Source organism: Salvia hispanica, chromosome 6 (genome assembly GCF_029641045.1).
Source record: "Salvia hispanica isolate PSC_SH4W2 chromosome 6, Shi_PSC_v1, whole genome shotgun sequence".
NCBI lineage: Eukaryota > Viridiplantae > Streptophyta > Magnoliopsida > Lamiales > Lamiaceae > Salvia > Salvia hispanica.
This window is the reverse complement of record NC_142697.1, coordinates 15106007-15126881: the sequence shown is the minus strand read 5'-3', so window position 1 is coordinate 15126881 and position 20875 is coordinate 15106007. Positions and strand designations below refer to the sequence as shown.

At 35.4% G+C, this 20875-nt stretch overlaps 3 protein-coding genes across 5 annotated transcripts; 1 reads left to right on the top strand and 2 right to left on the bottom strand.

The window, feature by feature from the left end:
• Nucleotides 1-2360: 2360 nt before the first annotated feature.
• LOC125205630 (uncharacterized) lies at nt 2361-10482 on the top strand. Of its 2 annotated transcripts, XM_089060717.1 has the most exons (12): nt 2362-2862; nt 2975-3132; nt 3212-3307; nt 3489-3700; nt 4453-4646; nt 4826-4931; nt 5737-6056; nt 6705-7115; nt 7769-7850; nt 7955-8029; nt 8129-9277; nt 10003-10482. In XM_089060717.1, the coding sequence occupies exons 2-12, from the start codon at nt 3065-3067 to the stop codon at nt 10143-10145; spliced, it is 2856 nt and encodes a 951-aa protein (XP_088916843.1). In that variant the 5' UTR covers nt 2362-2862; nt 2975-3064; the 3' UTR covers nt 10146-10482. The 2 variants fall into 2 exon arrangements, with proteins under 2 accessions (XP_088916842.1, XP_088916843.1); XM_089060716.1 differs by having other exon boundaries at nt 2361-3132.
• A 1801-nt stretch (nt 10483-12283) lies between these two features.
• Nucleotides 12284-14255, bottom strand: LOC125203083 (uncharacterized). Of its 2 annotated transcripts, none has more exons than XM_048101358.2 (7): nt 14174-14255; nt 13389-13502; nt 13239-13301; nt 13114-13161; nt 12969-13022; nt 12821-12878; nt 12284-12670 (listed from the first exon to the last, which is right to left on the bottom strand). In XM_048101358.2, the coding sequence occupies exons 2-7, from the start codon at nt 13470-13472 to the stop codon at nt 12627-12629; spliced, it is 351 nt and encodes a 116-aa protein (XP_047957315.1). In that variant the 5' UTR covers nt 13473-13502; nt 14174-14255; the 3' UTR covers nt 12284-12626. The 2 variants fall into 2 exon arrangements, with proteins under 2 accessions (XP_047957315.1, XP_047957316.1); XM_048101359.2 differs by having other exon boundaries at nt 13389-13517; nt 14174-14241.
• A 2743-nt stretch (nt 14256-16998) lies between these two features.
• Nucleotides 16999-18990, bottom strand: LOC125208245 (heavy metal-associated isoprenylated plant protein 39-like). Its single transcript, XM_089060669.1, has 3 exons — nt 18678-18990; nt 18253-18331; nt 16999-17730 (listed from the first exon to the last, which is right to left on the bottom strand). Exons 1-3 carry the CDS (start codon nt 18681-18683, stop codon nt 17330-17332), a joined length of 486 nt encoding a protein of 161 aa, XP_088916795.1. The 5' UTR covers nt 18684-18990; the 3' UTR covers nt 16999-17329.
• Between the last annotated feature and the right edge of the window lie 1885 nt (nt 18991-20875).

Below are 20875 nucleotides of genomic sequence, written 5' to 3'. Positions count from 1 at the left end.
TGTTGTTTTGAGATTTGCCACACTAGAGCCATAAAGCCCCCCAAAAAAGAAGGAATGTGATTAATTTCATAATCCATCCCTTTCCTTTAATAACCCAAATAAGAGCATAAAGTGTTTAGTTTCTAGGCATGCATTGTACATTCAGTAGGAGCACACAAGGTCGGTTGGACTAGAGAGATATATATTTTACCTTTTTATCATCTTTTATTATGCCATATATCTTCATATTCATGTGAATGTAAATGATAACCAGGTGCACAATCACCTCAACCCCACAACCCTTTTTCAGATCATCGCTGAATTGATCACTTGAAGAAAGAATGTACACTAATACGTCTGTTTACCAATAGGTCAGTCAGTTTCGCTTAGAATATCTATGCAACATGCATCATTTATGATATAACCAGTCAATCTCTTATATTTTCATGGAAAAACAAACCAAACACTTGAGATAGGAATGGAGTAATGCAGCAGCAAAAATATCTCACACTGCCTCTTAGGGTGCAAGCAATCCCAAGTGGTTGTCCTTCTCTAATCTTAAATGTGGCAATAGCCTTCTTTGCTCTCGTCTTAATCGGTCTTTGCCCAGTAATAAGTGCCAAATCATTCATAGCTGCATCCAAACCCTTTGCATTCTGGGCAGCATCTCCAATTCCACAGTTCACCACAATCTTTTGTACTTTTGGGACCTGTACATTCCCAGGATGAGATCAGAAAAGAAACTTATATATAAAGCATAATCTAACATTCCCACATCAACTCCATAGCTGTCTTGGTCAACGGCAGTAAGAAGGTTATAAACACACTGAATAACATCATCTGAACACTTTTCTGAACAGAGAAGTTTAACGCGATTTGCTATAACTAGAGAAATGTACATCGTATTTGGATTTGAAAATCCTCAAACTTATTTCCCACCCATGTTCAACAATGCTTCCATAATCAATTTTACTAAAAATTATTCCTGTAAGCTGATGATCCTTGTATAGCATTGCAAACTGAGAAACTAACAAACGTGAGCATATTGTATATAGATCAGAATTAAATCCCAAACACAGATTCATACTTTTCAAATGTAGCTATTAATTTAACCATTTATTTACCAATTCCCACACGCTCAGATACAAATTACCAAGCCATTGTCAGTTGGAATACCTATTTAGCAATTGATCACTCCCCTATATTATTATTTATTATGATGAATGATCCATATTTAAACTATCCATGGGTCTTATTCTAATACTTATAGCACCCTAATCCAAAATCAAGACTAAATCTCCACTCTTGAATTTTAAAATGAGTGGATGAGATTAAAGCTCACAAATCTCAATAAATAGTAGACAAAATATCAACAAAAGGGTAATATCGTCATTATGTTATTATATGATAATTTTCGTGGGTGTTTTTTTATATCAACATTGTGTATTACAAATATCAACAATATGATATAAGAATATCAACATTAGTACAAGAAAATATCAACACATATTTATTGAGATTTTTACATGGTTTTATTGAGATTTTTTGATGTATTTGTTGATAAAAATCTGGGTATCAACATTTACGAAAACTAAAATAAAAAATATCAAATTTCATCATCCGAACGTCGTCGGAACATATGCAATTGAGATCTCGTTGGAATCCTTATTAAATTATCTTTAATTTGATATTTTTTGCAAAAAAATAATTTAAATTGAGAGAGTTACGTAAATTTAAAGATTTGAGATGATTTTGAGAAGATAGAAAGTAATTAGTTATAATTACTACATTTAGGATTTAGGATTTGACATTAATACCCTTTTAATTTAATTAATAATTATTTAAATTTAAAATATATTACACTTGACATTATATTAACCACAAGATCTTCTAATCTAATGGTTGAAAATTGGTCTCAATTTGAGATTGGTAATTAGTTAGCAATTGATTACATCCCATCCATCGTAATAATAAATATAATAATATAATTATTATCATTTGTAATTAATAATTTATTAAAAAAATTTATATTATTATTTCTTTTTATAAATAAAAAAAATAAAAAAACTAAATACTATATTTTTAGTTTGGTGTTTAAATCAAATATATAAAATATACTAAAATCTTGATATATTTCAAATACTGGAAAGTAAAGTTATTAAGAATCATATTACCAAGATTCATTTTTGCGAAAATCATTTTCCTTTCCAATTTTACTTTTCCGTCAATCAAATATGACCATTGTTTTTTTTTTTTTTAAACAGCTTATGTATCTATGGATTGATAAGCCACATAAAAAAACTCACGCCCAATGGCGTATACCAGTCCAGAGCCACCAACATCACCACTGAAACTGGCGCGTGCTGTTACTCCAAAAACAGCGCGTGAATAAATCTGTATATTCCGGTGCTCTGTAATGGCTTTTCATTATGTCTCAGCGTTATTTTCTCAAATTTCAAATTTATCGAGTCTCTACCATTCCCCTTTTACAAACACCAAATGTATACGCGCGCGAGTACGATTAGTACATAGATACAAATATATATACGTATGCCCTCTATATGTGCGTGATGTATCTTTCTGCGAAGAGATGGTTGATCGGAATATACTAGGATTTTAAACCCTAACTTTATTTTTTTCAAGTTTCATTTCTATATCTCGATCCATGTTCAGCCAGGCAGATTCTGGCTGGATTAGGCGGTAGAGGAAGAGAAGGCTGCAACATTTCTCGAGGGATTTGGAGTTTTTAGTATATCGGGATTGGGGGCAAACGTGTGGTTAATTTCTGTTCTTTAGCATTGGATTTTGGTGGGATTAGGGCATGGATTCAGATTGAGCTGGATCAATCAACTGAATTTTAGCTTGAATGTTAGATTGACTTGGGTACGTGTTGAATAAGCTCAATGAATTGTGAGAGTTAGAGTTTAGGAAGATTTAAATTGGTGTGTTTGACTTGAGTTATTTGTTCTGTTTGGTGTATGCATGGTTAAATCAGTTTGCTGCAAGGTTAGAGAAATTTGTACGGTTTAGAGTGTGGTGTTTGCTTTTAAGGGAAGTTGGATTAGATTTCATTGGGAGCTGCAGAATGAGCTCACAAGATGAGGATAGAAGGTCCTTGGACAAGGATCCTGAAACTCATGACGATGTTTCTACGTAATCTTTTGTCAATCAACTTTGTTTATCTTTCCGCAATTGATATTTAGATGAAGAAAAGTGTTTTTGGTGATTTTAGGAAACCAAAAATATCATATTCAAGAGAGTTTCTACTGTCGATCAGCAATTCGGATATCTGCAAGAAGTCACCGAGCGGGTTTGATGAATCACTGCGGTAAATGATGCTCGATTGATAATGTTATACAAGATGCCTTAAAAGGAAGTTATTATGATAGCAGTCATGTCGTGTTGCTTTTGTTGCTTAAAAGTGTATTGAGTTGCTTGCTCGGCATCTTTGATATACTTAGAAGTGTCTTGAAATTTTTCAGTATGCTCACCTGTTGGTTTTTCGACAGTATATGGGGAGAAGAACTGCTGAGACTACCCGATCGAACAAGCATACCTGGGAGGTTGCCATACCAAGGTTTCAGAAGAAATGAGTATTCCTCATCACCTCCTACTCGGGGGGATACTAGTACCTACTCTAGAGGCATTTATGGGAAATGGGATAGTCGTTCTTCTGTTCGGAGTGATCGAGACAGCGATTCTCAGTCTGACAAGGACTCAGGTTATCATTAACATTTATCTGTAGGCTTGACGCATGTATGTTATTTTGATCAGTGAAAACCAAATTCATTGTTAGCTGATTCAGTTCATCTCATTTTTACTCATATTAACAACTTCTTTATAGCTTGTCTTTGTGTAAAATGATCTGCTGCTCTTACCTTTGAATGGCAATTACGTCTAAGATTTATTAATGACGAGTCAAGTCTGCTGCCTTAAATGATCCAAAAAACTAAATATAGATTAACAAGTACTTCTGACGGAGGCTGAATTTTGTCGTACTATTATTCAAAGAAGGCAGCACTAATGAGCTAATGTGTAATCACTCAAACTTAAGTTTGTATGTTGAATGTACCTGTGGAATGGAATCACCCTAGTCTCGTTACTTTTCTAGAATTTCTAGTTTTCTACCATTATTCTCAAAGTTTTGCTGATTTTTTTTTATCTCGGTCCCTGCAGAGAAAACACTAATCTATTTTTTTTATATTCTCTCTGTTCTTTATGTTATGCTTAGTACTCATTTGGGAAAAACTGTGTTTTGTTGATTAAGATGTACTACTACTTACCAAGTTTCTGGATAGTGCTTGGATTGCTTTAGAATATATTGTGAATAAAGTCTTCTGAAATCCCTGATGCTTCTACTATTTTTTTGTCTTATTAACATTTTATAACATTTTTCTATATTATGTCTTTGCTTGCCCTTGTATCATTTTCTCCCTCACAACCATATGACTTGATTTTCAATCTCTCCTGCAGATCCTGGGAAACGTTTTGGAAATCATTCTCGACATTCTTGGCAGACTCCTGAGCATGATGGGCTTCTTGGGAGTGGTTCATTTCCAAGACCATCTGGATATGCTGCTGGGATCTCTGCTGCTAAGGTGCGGCCAAATGAGCAAACTCAACTAAGCAGAAGCGTTGAGCCCTATCATCCTCCTCGCCCTTACAAGGTCAACCAAACAATGTAGATCGTAATGAAGTTCTGTCAGCTTTTATCATTTCCAGCATTTTATTTTCCCCAATTCATGTTTTCATCTTATCTTTTTATTTGAAACATAGTACTCAATCCACGTGCAACAATATGAAATATATGGTTCACTGAAATACTTCATTATGCAACTATATTCAGGCAGTACCCCATTCAAGAAAGGATACTGACGCCTTCAATGATGAGACTTTTGGCTCAATCGAGTCTACCAATGATGATAGAGCAGAGCAGGAGAGAAGGCGAAGAGGTATTCATCTTCAGCATTCTCATTGGAGGTTTTTTTTGGTTCCTAGTTCCTATATTAGTTATTCCGAACTCTTTGTTCCTTATTGTTGCTATACCTTTAGGGTGTGTTTGTTACATGAGATTAATCCAAGTTTAGCTTATTAATCTGATCTGACCTAACTATCGATCTGGGGTACCCTTGGACATAATCTCAGCCCGCCACGGCCTGGAAAAAAGTCACTGTTACTCTTTGTTTAACAATCTCAATTGTGAGCCGCTATAGTATTATCTCATTGCTAAAGTGTAGAGAGAGGGGTTAAGGGGGAGTGGTAGGGGAAGGAGAAGGAGAAGGTAGGCTATGCCCGCTGGCCGCTATGAAGGAATTGAGTCGGCAAGGAGAAAAGGGAGATGGTTTGGAGTGTAGGCAACACAGGTGCCGCTTAACCCTAGCGCGATTCAGAGGCGACGGATGTGCAAACTGTGATGGTTTTGTCCGACTCATGGCTTTCTGGTACAGGCAGGCTACCCTGAAGCTATGGGAGCCAATAGGCCAATCGGATATTTCGGCATTCGCATGGTGGCAGAAATGCATACCAGTGAGCATCAGCAGTTTGCATGGAGCGGTTTTACATCTTTCCGACAGTGGGCAGCAGCGGGGTAGTGTAGGAAGGACATAAATGTAATTTTGTATCTTAATCTATGAAATAATCTAGGCTACCAAACACCTCACTTTTTTTTCATCTTATCTGTCAAACAACATAGTTTTTTTATCTTGATTTTATCTTAGCAATGCTACTAAACAATCCCTTAATGTAACTTCTTATCAGCTTCTTTTGAGATGATGAGAAAGGAACAGCATAAGGCTCTACAAGAGAAACAAAATTCTAATTCGAGGAATAGCAAAGTCGGTGATGTCTTAAGCCTCTGTGAAGGCTTGGTAGCTAGCAAAGAGGAAAAGGAGCTTTTTGCCAGGAATAATGAATTAGAAATTTCCGCTGTAACTCCTGCCGTAAGCAATGACTCAGAAAAATCATCTTTATCTTCACAAGCTCCTGCATCAAGACCGCTTGTTCCACCAGGATTTAAAACCAACCCTCTTGAAAAAAGCTCTGGCTTGAAATCGTTGATTCATTCATCTCTATCAGAGGTACACAACTTCCATTTTTATTTTTATATTTATGTTTTTTGGGTGGAATGTATTTGGTTGGAGATGCGTGTATGCTTTTTTATCTACGAGCAACAGACTTGCATCAACCTATGCCATTTTCTGATTTTAAAAGTTCTCAACCACATCTTGTGGCAAACTGTTTTTCAAACAGTAGACACAATATCGTTGTTCATAAGACATACACTGCACATTGTGATCTTTTTGCTTTGATTCAGAAAGGATACCGCCCCTCCCCCTATGCATGGAGGAGGGTCTTGGCATTTTATCTGTCTCAGTTCTATTGCTGATGAATTCATTGTTCTGGAAATCTCATACTCCCTCCGTCCACGAATAGGAGTCCCGGTTCACTTTTACCATAAATGGTAATAAGGTCACACCTTCCACTAACTCATTTCACTCACATTTTAATTTAAAACCAATATTTACAAGTGGGACCCTTATTCCACTAACTTTTTTCCACCCACTTTTCTTAACATTTCTTAAAACCCATGCCGCCAAGAAATGGGACTCCTAATGGCGGACGGAGGGAGTATTACATAATAGTCAATTGCTATATTGGGATCCCTTTGCAAAGATACTATCAAGTTTCAATAGTTCAAATTATTCAGATATTTTATATTTTTACAGGTGTCGAAGTCTGTAACAACTGAGAGCAGTACGGTTGCTGACCCCAACCTCATTCAAAATGCAAATCATGGTACAGAGAGTTGTCTCTCTGAAGAAATCAGTGTATTTGGCAGACAGCCCGCAGAGAAGATACAGCACACAATCCTATTTAATAAGGGGGAACATGTTAATGCACATATTGGTTTAGACGGGCCCAAGCAAGCTGTCTTAGAAAATCAATTATTCCGCAATTTTAGTCCCTTGCAGATTCATGGAACACCGGATGATCCCAATTTTACCAAACTCAATGATGATGGACTGGAGGATGAAACGCTTCGTGATTCTAGCATAAGTCACTCAACATTAATTTTAGAAAAGATATTTGGTAGCACTTCATCTGCAAATAGCGATAGCCATTCCAATTCAGTTGAGGTAATTTATGTTTTAGACAAATTTTATTTTCTCTGACTGCTGCTTCAAGCCCTTGCTCTATGTGATTGTGCTTATGCCTTGATGATGTGCAAGCTGCTTAGTCAATCTTATAACTTGATTGAAGATTATATGGGACTTGATGGTTTAGCTAATTTTAATTGATAAAGACAGGCTCTGGGGTATTCCAAAATGCAAAATGACATGATTTGCCTCTTATAGAGATATTTTCAAAATATGGTATTCCATATATTGACTGTTAGTATTAATCATATCAACCTATTTGGGATCCACTAGGGATTACTGATTTTAGGTACAAGTATCCAAATAAAATATGCCACTCTAAGGATGACCATAATTAGGGATATTATGAAAGATAGCAAGTGAATTAAGGGAGGTACTTTGTGCATGGAACCCCTCTGCTGTAAACCTCAATACGATGTTAGCCACAGGCTCAGTTGAGACTAGCTTGTTCTAGAAGCTGCATTTTTGTTCCAAAGAGACTATTTTTGTGGTTTGATTTATGTGGTCAATGATGAGGGTATTTTGATTTTTTGGCTGCTGTTGCTTCCATTTTGTTAAGCCTTTCCACAACCTTTTTCCTTCTGGTGAATTGTATTGATTGCTGCTGTCTCATCAATTTATTTCTTATATAGCTTCACAATAATAGACCTGATGATACATGGAGCCCAAAGGCTGCTCACTCGTCAAAGTTTGCTCAGTGGTTTTCTGAGGAAGGTAACAACATGTGCTAATTGCTATATACATTGAATGGTAGCAGAAGTGCTCAGTTTGGCTTTTTTGTGTGGCTGTGGATCTAATATCTCAAGCACATATTACAGAAGCCAAGGCTGCTGCTGATGTCTCATCTGCAGGGAAAAACGATTTACTGTCATTAATAGTCGGCAGTGATAAAGGCAAGTACTAACATTATGCTTCAGGAGCAGCTAAGACCTGTACTTGATTTCTCCTTTTAGTCCATAAGAAATCTAACATGGTGAAGCTTGACATTCCAGCTGCAGCTAATGGGATATCTGATCAAGCATGCAGTAACAACAAAGTGGATGCTGTTCCAGCTGTTCTTACATGTGAAGACCTCGAACAATCTATCTTGTCAAAATATGGTCCAATGAACACACAGCCACACTTGAAAAGCTTTACCACTGCCGAAGGAGATATTGCACAATCAAGCGGACAGGCTGATAATCACACATCTCTACACCTGCTCTCAATGTTGCAAAAGAGTTCAGATCAGATTAATACAGTTGTAAACCCGAGTAATATCAATTTGGCCGACAAACAAGTAGATTCTCAGGAAAATGATAGGACCACAGTGGTGACTGAGCCTAAAGAGGAAGAAAATGGTAATCTGGGGAAGACACTCACTCTGGAAGCTCTCTTTGGAACTGCTTTCATGAAGGAGCTAGAGTCAGTTGGAGCCCCTGTTTCTGTCCAAAGAGGCTCAACTGACTCTGCTCGAGTTGATGCCCCAGGGCCTCATGCATTTCCTTTTCCAGTCAAAGACAATGATACTCGCGATCCCAGGTTGCTTCAAATGATTCCAGTTGGTAATTCAATTAACAGTGTAAACAGTTCTTCAATTACGCCTATCAACATAGCAGAGAAATTGGCAGTTTTAGGTGGTATTATTAAAGACAAGCATAGCATGGGAGGTTCAGAAGGCACACCCTTTCCACATGGCTCGCATGAACAAAGGGGACCTGATATTTCTTATTCAAATCTCCAGTTGCAGCAGCAATCATCACAACATTTTCAGCCTCCACATAATACCCAACCTAGGTCATTGTATCATCACTTGGAATCACATCCTGCTCACATGAGCTCACACCTGAAATTCATGAGTCCAGAGCGAACTTTTGGTCACGATTCTCCAGTCAATCATCAACCCTCTTCACCTATGATTCGGCCGTCTTTCCATCACAACCCCAACGTTAGGGTTTCTGGATTTGACGTTCCTCCTCCACAACACCCAATGTTGCATCAGATGCAAATGACAGGCAACCATCCTCAGTTTGGGAGGGGTGGTTCAGTCCCCCATCATGGAAACCAACCAACTGGTTTTGTCCAGGAAATGAATCAAACACAAGGTTTCCCCTTTGGGTCCCGCTTACCAAATATTGGCGGTAATGGAGTGCCAATGCCAGGTACAAATTGTGTTGTTTTTTGTTGTTTGAATGAGCTTGTAGTAGTTACGGATACCATATATCTGCGGGCCCCACTTCGTGGTATATGAAGTAATCTCAGAAATTAGTTGTTTTATGTCATGTCTGTTTTTTTGAGACAGTCATTCTGCATCATTATACTAAGAAGAGCAATTTATTTTTCAATATTTAATTATTACTCCCTCCGTCCCAACTAAGTTGAGTTGTATTCGTCCCAACAAAATTGATTCATTTCCTTTTTTGACAAAAAACAAAACATCTAATGACTCTTACTTGGTTGTTCTCAGAATATACCTCTCTTTAAGATTCCAATTCTTAAAATGGAGTTCTTAGGTCATTTTAAGCTTAAGAGTTCAATGGTTTTTGCTTGTTATTGCATGTAGTTTTGCTGTATACTCCCTCCATCCCTAGAGAGTTGCACTATTTCCTTTTTCGTCCGTCCCCAAAAAGTATGAACTTTCAATTTTAGAAACTCTCTTCTCTCTAATGAGGTGGGACCCATTCTCCACTAACAATACTTAAAAAACTTTCAGTATCTATCTCTCTTATTTTACCAATAATGCATTAAACGCGTGCCGAACCCAAAGTTCATACTCTTTGGGGACGGAGGGAGTATTTTTTATGAATGCATCTAATAATTAATTTTGTGATCTAATATGAGGGCTTTTTTGAGTTGGGTGGTTGTGATTGAATTATTAATTTTGTAGGTGGGACCCCTCCCGATGCGTTCCAGAGGTTAATAAACATGGAGCTCCGAGCAAATTCGAAGCAGATTCACCCTTTTGGCTCTCCTGGTCACAACCAAGGAATATACAGCCATGAGCTAGACCTGGAGTCGAGATACCGATAGTCAGTTGCAATTACACTTGGAAGTTAGAAGAAAATGCGATCTCGTCTCTGTGATAAGATCAAGCATATCTCATTGACTTGTTCTGTGGAATGTAGAGTTTAGCTTCACTGTGATTCCAGGTCCTCAATCAGATTATGGTAGAACCATGTAAAAGGGTTGTTTCCTGACTTGGCTGTGATCTCTGGTTTAGTTTCCTTAGCATGTGACAGTGTATGCTAATGCTGTTGAAATTAGGCTATGTTTAAAAGGGTAGAGACTTCCCAGGTTGCTCAATATCAGTGTATTTACACATACTCACTTTCTCCCAACATCTTATATATATTCCAATTGTGTCCAACTGAAAATTTCTTTGTTAATAAAGAAAGAAATTCGCAGTATATAAGTTTTCTTCACTTGATCAGTATATAATTAACTCTGATTAATGAAGCTTAAAAAATTGAAGACAATAGCTACGGAATAATCAATCATTAACTAAAAAAATAAAAATTCCATGCATGCTAAAAATGAAAATTCCAGTACATTCTAAAAAATGAAGATAAGAAGCTGAGTTACGCAAAAAAATGCAGCGGGCCTTTGTGCGCGCGCGCAAACACATGAGCTGTCGAATGTTTGTTGCTCACCCCAAGAGTGAAGATAGCTACATTCCAAATCCGCACTCTTTTAGTTATGAACGTCATGCTATTCACTCCCGAATTTGGTTCCATCAATACAAGGAGACTTCTCGCATAAAGTTGAATATAGCATGTCCGTGGATATCAACATTGTACGACGAGAGCAACTTCCTCTGCAGTAATCCAGAAAACTAATGACTATAATCCAGTAAATAGTCAACGCAGAAATCCTTCAGATGGTGCTAGGATAGGAAGATATCAATGTTTTGCTAAGAAGCAACGCAAACACATTTAGGCTTAAATTTGGCAATGAAGGTATGATATCCAACACAAGAACCGATCAAATGAGAGAAGCAATAGAAGCAGACCTCTTTGTCTTGTCACTTTCTCTTTTACTACTTGGCTATTGGCGTCATCACTGTCGGATGATGCAAAATCAAAAAATATAATAGAAGATCAGTATGGGTGCGAATCTACACTCATTTTCCAAAAATCCCGAGGAGCAGCTAAATAGTTGTATTGATGGACATGGAGCCAAAACAAAACGAGACAAATTCATAAGTGGAATAGTTATTGGGTGAAGTTACCTGGATTACAGTCTTCAAGCCAACATAAGCCCCAATCTTATTCTTCAAGCCAACATAAGCCTCAAAATGAAGCGTACAAATCCCTTGACTTGGTGATCGTGTAAGGCTTCTTTCCGGGGTCATCCACGCCATCTTATTCTTTGCTAGAAATGGGGATTAATTGTGAACCCAAACCATTTATGATCGACTGTAGAAGCTCAAAGCTATTAAAATATGAGTTCAGTAGTGGTTTGAAATTTGAAATTTTGATTGCCATGTGAGAATTTTTGGCTTTAATTTTCTGGTTTTCTATTGTACCGTACAAGTGGCAATGATTTCTGATGGGCATAACTACTTTGGATGGAAAGTCAAAGTTCAGTTAGTTTTAATTTCCCGCCAAAATAACTGATGCAGCATGGAAATGGCCTTTCCCCTTATTTCCATCCATACTTCTTTCTTCACTATAACCTGAAATTATGTCTTAGTCTCACTACTCTCGTAAAGGGGATACAAGCCTCATTTCATGCTGACATCAACGTGGACCAAACGATCCAGAGGATCAACTGCCAGGGGCAGAGCCTGCGCGGGAGTGGATCCAATCAGCGAGGTGGCTGAGCAGCACCTTCTCGACGAGCGCTGAGCTGGTGAAGCGTTCCTGCTCGACCACTGTATCTTCGATGCAGATGAGTGTCACTACTAGTGGCAACGGTTGAGATTTTATGTTTGTAGTTAGGTCCCTAATTTTTATGAATTTTACCCCACTAAATTTTGTTATGTTTTGTGTGAAACGTACATTTTTTACAATAAATTTTGATTGCGTTGCACAATTTGCACTACTCTTAATAATTGCGTAAAAAAAATAAATAGAAATACAATTGAACATCATGTTTGCCAACTAGTAACGATTAATATACGATAACTTAGAGTTGAAGCGTACATGACATTCACAAGACCAACAATATGGATGAACATTATGGTTCCAACTGACTGCATATTTGGTTTAGCTGCGAAAATTGCTCACTCCTAATACACAAGAACAAATGTAAAGTAAATATAGCTAAGTCTACTCTATACCAACACGGTAAAACAGAGAGTAGGAAGATTAAATGATTTTGGTTTCCAAATTTATAGTCTGAAAATATGTGAAATATCAAACTTATCTACAACAGGAATAGGCTCTGGAAGATCTCTCAGTGGCTGCATGCACTAAAACATCCTCTTGGCATGTCTTTTATTCAGGCGAAACTTCAATATCAACAACACAGGCAATGTTGGTGGACTTCCCCAGGATTGATATGAGATTCTCATCCGTTGTGAGTCGCATCTTCCTCTTGGGCAGCGTTTCCATCTACGTGCAGATAAATGATAGCATTAACTACTGTGTGTGTGATGCACGAAAAGACAATTTTGTGGGCTTTCCTCATCCAAAAACCAAATAGTGGAACTAACTTAAGAACCTATGCATCTTAGTAAAATTTTGACATGATATGCATAATACCTTCCCCTTCCGATGGCCCACAAGGAGACTTGCGGTAGCCTGTTTGTTGATGAGTTGGCTGAAACAATTCAAATGCAGAAAGATAAATACTGTGAATCAGAGAAGTGAAAGATGATATTAAAAAAAAAATACTTCCTCTTGTAACTACCTGTAGCTTGGGCCGGAGAGCCTCCAGTGGTCCTTTAGGCTTCTGGCCACCTTGCTGTGGAGATAAAAACAAAACGTGGATGTTAGTGATCCATTATTATAAGCTTCTTGTTTGGACAAAAGGATTCATATATAAAAGTGAGTACCTTTCCCAAAGCCCAATCAGCAGAGTCAAAATAGGCACGTTCGTGATCCTGACATTTGATAAAATTTCCTATCAAAAGAGCTATTCTAAAAATCTACATATGGTATGAAAGAATCATGATGTTACCTTAGAAATCAATGGTTGCTTCTTGGGCATTAACCCACCATACTTACTCTTTACAGATTCCTCCTGCAAGATAAAACAATATTCGGTTGAATATATATAATCACATACAGTAACAACTTATGTAATGTAGAAAATGGGTGTGAGCACAACTTCCTGTTGTGGTGATGGCATGCCCTTCCCACCATCGTCCATAACAACTTCCGTTCGCTCTTTGTTTTCTTCAGCGCCTGACATATTCTCCAATCACCAGTTCACAAGAAAAACCTATAGAAAAGGAGACTAAAAAAAGCTTCAGCTATTCCTCTACTATAAATTAAAGGATCTGAAGGAGTATTAGTTTTCAATTCTTATATTGGCAAAATCCATTGAACAAGTCCAATAAGTAACAAATATTTAGCCATAAATCGATTTCACCATGACCAACAACTCTCCATACATCAGAGTTCATAACAAAAGCCATTAATGCACCGTTAGTCCGTTCTCATTATTCATTTAGCAACCTATCATTTTGAAGTAACTCAATAATTGGAATGCATTAACAAATCTCAGCAACATAATTACTTAATCCAGGAAACAAATTCGCACAAACGAATTCCACAACAATTCAACTATTACTGAAAGATCCAAAGTGACTAAGTCGTAAATTAGCTCAATAACAACGTGAAATGTGAAATGTGAAACTTCAAACAACATACATTTATGAGAAATGCATACGATGAATTCACTAACATTCATTCATGGCAACAGATATCCGATCACCTGAATCGTGACAGATCTCAGAATGAATCGCACAAATCCTATGCGTCGAACAAACACGCATAGTGATAACATAGAACAACGGAATACGAAAAAAACACAATCAATCTAAACCGAAGACGCATACAAAATAAGGAATTCACATAAAAATTTAATCACGCACAGAGAGAGAAAGGCACCTTGGAGGAATAGGAATTCGATTTGTGTTACAGATTGGTAGAAGCTAGCACCCGTTTCAGAGCAAATAAGAATGAATCATCAGGGGCTCAATTACATCCATGCCCTTTGAGTCAAAAATTATGAGAGTTTTTTAGAATATTACTCACTCCATCCCTTAAAATTTGGCACCATTTGACCTGACACCAATTTTAAGAAATGTAATAAAAAGTGGGTTGAAAAAGTTGGTGGTATGTGGGTCCTATTTTTATATATTACTAGTTTTAAAATAAAATGTGAGTGGGAATGAGTTAGTGAAATGTAGGGTCCACTACCAAAAATTAGAAAAAGTGCTAGGTGACAAATTTTTAAGGACGGACAAAAAAGGAAATAGGTGATAAATTTTCAGGGACGGATGGAGTAATTTTTTTTCCATATGTTATGTTGATTATAAAATTAATCTACAACTAAACAACATGTATTTTATTAAGATAATACATCCACGTCGTATTTGGAACAATACTGTATATCTTTGCCTAACATTAGTCGTGGATACAACTACTATATAGATATGTCCTTTGTAAGGAGTTGAAAAAACTAATGGAATATGGTTCCATTTTTATATACTCTATTAATTTTATAATAATATGTTAGTAGAATGAGTTAGCGGAATGTGAGACCTACTACCACTTATGGTAAAAGGTGAAAGCGAACAATTAATAGGGGACGGAGGAAGTAGTACTCTCTCTGTCTCATATTACTCGTATTTTTCTATATCGACTTGTCTCAAACTCATTACACTAAGTTTATTTTAAAGTAAGAATTTGGATATTTAATTAAAATATTGGAGTTAACTAAGTGTTCTCTTATTAAAAGACCTATGTCCTTTAAATTTTGTCGCATTTTGATCGAGTACAGATTTTAAGAAATGTAATGAAAAGTGGGCTGAAAAAGTTAATGAAATGTGAGACTTTTAATTATTAATTTCATAAAAAAATGAGTGAGAATGAATGAACGTGAGATCCACTATAAAAAAATGATAAAAAAAATATAAGATGTGATAAATTTTTAGAGACAAAAGGAGTATATTAAAACAAATGAATATATTAAAACATAGTACTAATAGTAAAGATAAAATGTTTGAACTTCACGTACAATATTTAATGTGACAAATTTCAATTTTGATTGTGACACATTGAAAGAATGTTGGAATCTTGTAGAAAATTAACTAACGTCACTTAAATGAAGTGTATAGGATAAAACCAGAATAAATTTAACAAAACTGATTTAAATTGAGGATTTAATTCAAAGATGATATATGTAAAGTTAACGTTTAATTAACAGTTAATTAATTAAATGATATTAGTAAAATGATTTTTACGATCTAATAAAAAAGCAATCACTGTTCAATTAACTCGATCTTAATAGTTTTTTTTTAACGTTAGTTGGTTAGTGTGGTTTGGTGAAAATTCATTAGTATAGACTATACCTCCGCCATTCTAATTAGACTAATAATTTTTGACATGCTATGAATACATACAGAATTGGATTAGATCAAGTATTATCATGTTCGTTTCATTATCGAGTTAATGCAATGAAGTATACGAAAAATTTGAGTTAGATTCATGATGGATTGAATAACTCCATTATCGTGTATTATTGAGTTCATACAACATATCTATTTCTTGCCTTCACCGCCATGACCACCAGCACCACCACGTTGTTGCATATCTCTTTCGTCAGGAACGGAGCCAGGAATTCTATATGGATGGAGCAAAAATATACATAAAGATATTTTAATACATTAAGAAGGGACAAAAATAAGGATATTTAAACAAAATTTAAAATTATCTAGTTAAATTAGCATACATGAATTTTTTTTGGGTGGGGCATTTGCCCCTTGTGGAGGCCTAATAGATCCATCCCTGTCTTCTGCAACACATCTAAATCATTTCATGTTGTTATTATATGTTATCGAGTTCGTATTGTTAATTTGTTACCGTGTCTTGTAAACATGAATAAGATAGTGTCAATAGCAGATTTGTGTTATATCCGTATTCTAATATAGCAAGTTGGGTTTATGTTAATAAATGGCATCTATTATGAGCAATAAAACACTAATAGACACAGTGGTTTGATCACTGATGCTGTCAAAGCTTATACTCCCATCAAAGCTTATACTCCCTTCGTCTTGGATAATTCATCTCATTTTAACTAGACATGAGTTTTAAGAAATGTAATGAAAAGTGAGTTGAAAGAGTTAATGGAATGTAGGTCCTACTTTTATATACTCACTCCGTCTCACGTTACTTGAGGCGTTTCTTTTCAGCACGAGATTTAAGAAAGTTGTGTTTAATGAGTTAAATAAAGTAGAAAAGAAAATAAAGTAAGGGAGAGGAGAGAGAGTAAAGTAAAAGAAAGAATAAGTGTGATTAGATGTTTAGTTTTTAGCTAAAAATAGAAATGACTCAAGTAACTTGGGACCATCCAAAATGAAATATGACTAAAATGTAAGTAGAAATGAGTTAATGGAATATGGGGTACTAAAAACGTTAAAAAGTGAAACGAGACAAATTATGTGAGACAGACCAAAATGAAAAAATGGGACAAATTATGCGGGAAGGGGTTAATAGAGCTATTATTGTTTGCTCTTGAATGAATAAGTGAATCTTGTGTCATTTCCCTATTTATGCTTTAATTGAATTGAAATGATCCTTGATGCCCTACTAAACCGACCATTTTTTGTAATCTATGCATGCCTACGCGGTAAAGTCGATGCTATTTATCGTCGTAACATTATGTCAAATCTACGCAACATTTCGAGAATAAATAGGTGTGGCCCAAACGCTAAAATGATTGCCCATATCGGCTTACACTCTTATCAATATATTTTGTTGATATAGTGTAGGCCGAACCAAAAATAAATTACTCCACAAAAAAAAAAATTGTCCATACAAATGAAATTTTAAGACTTGCACCTTTCCAGCAAGACTCCAACTATGAAAACCAAGATCTCTCTACCATTTGCCATCAAGAAAATACAAATAAAAATCACTGTGAATCCAAACAAAAATGAGACCCAAAATCATTATTTCAACTTCTTGTATGTACTAAAACTTCAATCCTAGGCTATAAGAATCAATGGCAAGGAGTATGAAAACGGGCCCGGAACGATCACCTTAACTTATAATGCATGCATTCGGATCCTCTTCCATGCTGTGGTGCCCCGGGTAGTATGTGGTCACCGGAGTATGGTAGGGCCTGTATGGCCTATACGGTAATGCAGTGCTGATAATCTGCATCATTTCCGGCTCTGGCTCTGCCTTCTTCCCTTCCTCCTCCTTCTTAGGCTCCTCCTTTTTTTCTTCTACCTTGGCTTCCTCCTTTGCCTCTTCTTCCTTCTTCGGCTCCTCCTTCTTCGCCTCCTCCTTCGGCATCTCAGGCTCTTTGACTGGCCCGACTGAGATTATGTGGACTGGCCAGTTCTTTTTCCGAAGTTTGGTAACAACAGATACAGGGTCAACTGTTCCAATCACAATTAACCTCTTTCCCTTTAGGTCGATGGAGATTTCATCGATTCCTACAAATTATCAAAACAGAAATCAAAGAACTGTCACATATTTTTGTCTTGATCTCTCAACTATCTAAGAGAAAGCTTCAAAATTACACGATAGCGATTTCCTACCCTCCGATTTGATGGCAATGCATAACATAAATGGAACAGGCAACGCAACATCGTTTCCTAGATTTTATTAAATAAGTTAATTATTTGAAGTTAGAGTGAAAACAGATCATAAGATTGCTGAACTAACTAGTTGGACTAATGAATATCCCCTTTCAAAATCAACATTTAAATTATGTCTCTACTCTCTATTCTCTAACGCTGATTGGATCTTGTTAGTCATCTAAAAGGAAGGTCAATTTGATCTTCGTTTACCAGTCTTAAATTACACTAGTATGAGTACTTCATTTGCATAATTATACCACAAACGACTATAATTAACTATGCAAATAGAGGCTAGATTAATGCAGAATCAATGAAAATCATCATTATTCAATTAACATTATATACATATATATTCAATTGAGAAGGACGGCGTACCAAAAAGGGTTGAGACCGTCTTCAAAGCCCTCCTCTGTTGATCCTTGTCATTTTGCAAATCCAAACTCAACACAAATTTCTGCAAATTAAATTCCCATAAAGCAGAACAAAATGTGTTAAAATAAGGATCTAACTGTCAGACGCAAATAATTATTTAAATCACAACAACGCCAAATCAATTAGTTCTTTAGTATATAATGGAATGTACGAAAGTATTCCAAACAATAAGTAAAATAAATTCACGATCTCAAACTCAAAGCAACAATCATTTTCCAATAAGAACAGCAGTATTCCAGATCCAGAATAAACAAAATAAATCACAAAAAAAGTCCAGTAGATTGTGAGGGTGAGGAAGAAAGAGCTGCATGTACAGAAAAGTTTGATTCATTTCCAACCTAAAAAAAGAGGAAAATATGGAATCAAACCTTCATCTCTGATTCTTCCTGAAAAATGTAGTTTATGGTCAATTAGCAGAGATAGAGAGTGAAGTAGAGGGAGAGGAGAGAAGAAATGGAATGGAAAAGAGAATAATATAGGAAAGCAGAGGAAAAGACAGAGAGTAAAATTATGGATTACTGTAAGGAATTTAAAGAAAACATGACAGGTGAGAAAACAGCAGACTGCCTTTTCACCTCTGTCTATATCTCCCTCTATCTCTATCTCTACTCCACAACTACAGTCTACAAACAAAGAGAGAGAATGAGATTCAGTGCACGTTTCTCTTCGGCGGAATGTGACATCGGTGGAACTATCGATCCTTCAATCACTGTTTATAAAAAAAAGAACTGTTCTATCGCCTTCAAAAATTATAATCCTTACAAATTAGTACTATAAGTTTCAATTTTTCTGTTTCAAAATAACTTGTAGTACTCACTAAAATAAGTAATTCATCCGTTCTTTGTTAATTGAGATATATTTTTTCAGCACGAAGTCTAAAAATAGTATGTTAAACAAATGATGATTAAAGTAGGGAAATTGGTCTCTAAAATCATGAACTTTGCCCAAAATTTGGTATTTCCCATGAACTTTGAAATTGGTATATAATATCACGAACTTTGCATTTTGTTTGGTCTTTCCCACGGCATGTTTATTACTATATTTGACTAACTTACGAGACTTTTATCATACTTGACACAATTAAATCAACGTGGTTTTCAACGTGACTTTTTATGCTACATGTTATAAACTTAAAAAGTGGTTTCAAATATTATAAAACATATCACGGTTGCCTATGTTAAATAAGATTTTGATGAAAATATCTTATTTGAGTGAGTTTGGGAAATACCAAACAAAATGCAAAGTTCGTGATATTATATACCAATTTCAAAGTTCATGGGAAATACCAAATTTTGGGCAAAGTTCATGATTTTAGAGACCAATTTCCCATTAAAGTAAGAGAGATGAAAAGGGAATATAGTGTAGTATAAGATAGAGTTACTTTTTTACCAAAAATAAAAATGACTCAATTATTTTGGAACTTTCCAAAATAGAAAAATGACTCAATTATATTTAAACGAAGGGCGTATTTTTTCTTTTCTTAATTTAATATAGAATGTCATTTTGAACGTCATCATAACAACATTTTGTATATCAAAAAAAGGACAAATGAGGAAAATAGAAACTCTAGGATTTTATGTTTTAATTTTAAATTTTATGAACCAGAATATGACTTAATTTTATAATTAAAGTGACTATTAACCCATTATTAAATGTCTCAGATTTAATTTGACATGAATTTTTGAAATTAATTACATATAACTAGAAATGTTAGAATAGTATGGTTTCATATTTATTACTTCATCCGTCCACGAAAAATAGAACACTTTAATTTTCTGCACTCATTTTGAAAAAATTATACTCCACTTTAACTATTTATTATCATTTTTTAAAAATGAGTGTAGAAAATGACTTCTCTACATTATTCTCTATCATACTTTACTTTCTCTTCACTTTAACTATTTATTATCATTTTTAAAAAAAAGAGTGCAGAAAATGAAAGTGCTCTATTTTTCGTGGACGGAGGGAGTACTATAGTACGCGAAAAATAAAATTTATTTCTAGAGAGTATTATTTTTACTATGCAGTTAACTGATAAAAATAGTCCACATTTTCTATTTTCATCTCCCATTAAAATTAATACACTTATTTTTGAATTTTTTTCACAATATATGATACAATATATATGATCTTATTTGCAACTTACTCCCTCCGTTCCAAGTTACTTGAGTCGTATTCCATTTTGGATTGTCCCAAGTTACTTGAGTTATTTCACTTTTTGACTAAAAACAAAGCATCTAATCACACTTACTTTATTCTTTCTTTTACTTCACCATCTTTTCTCTCTCTTACTTTATTATCTTTTCTACTTTATTTTATTCACTAAACATAACTTTCTTAAATCCCATGTCGAAAAGAAACGCCTCAAGGAACATGGGACAGAGGAAGTATATCACTACAATACACCACTAAATATAACTAAACACAGTTAAAAATGTGGCTTCTAAGTTAGGTGAGACTTTTATTTCTTCACAAGATTTAAAAAGTGGTGTTTACTAAGTAAAAAGATAATGAATATTAGAGAAAATAAATAAAAAGAAAAAAAATAGAGATGATAAAGATTAAG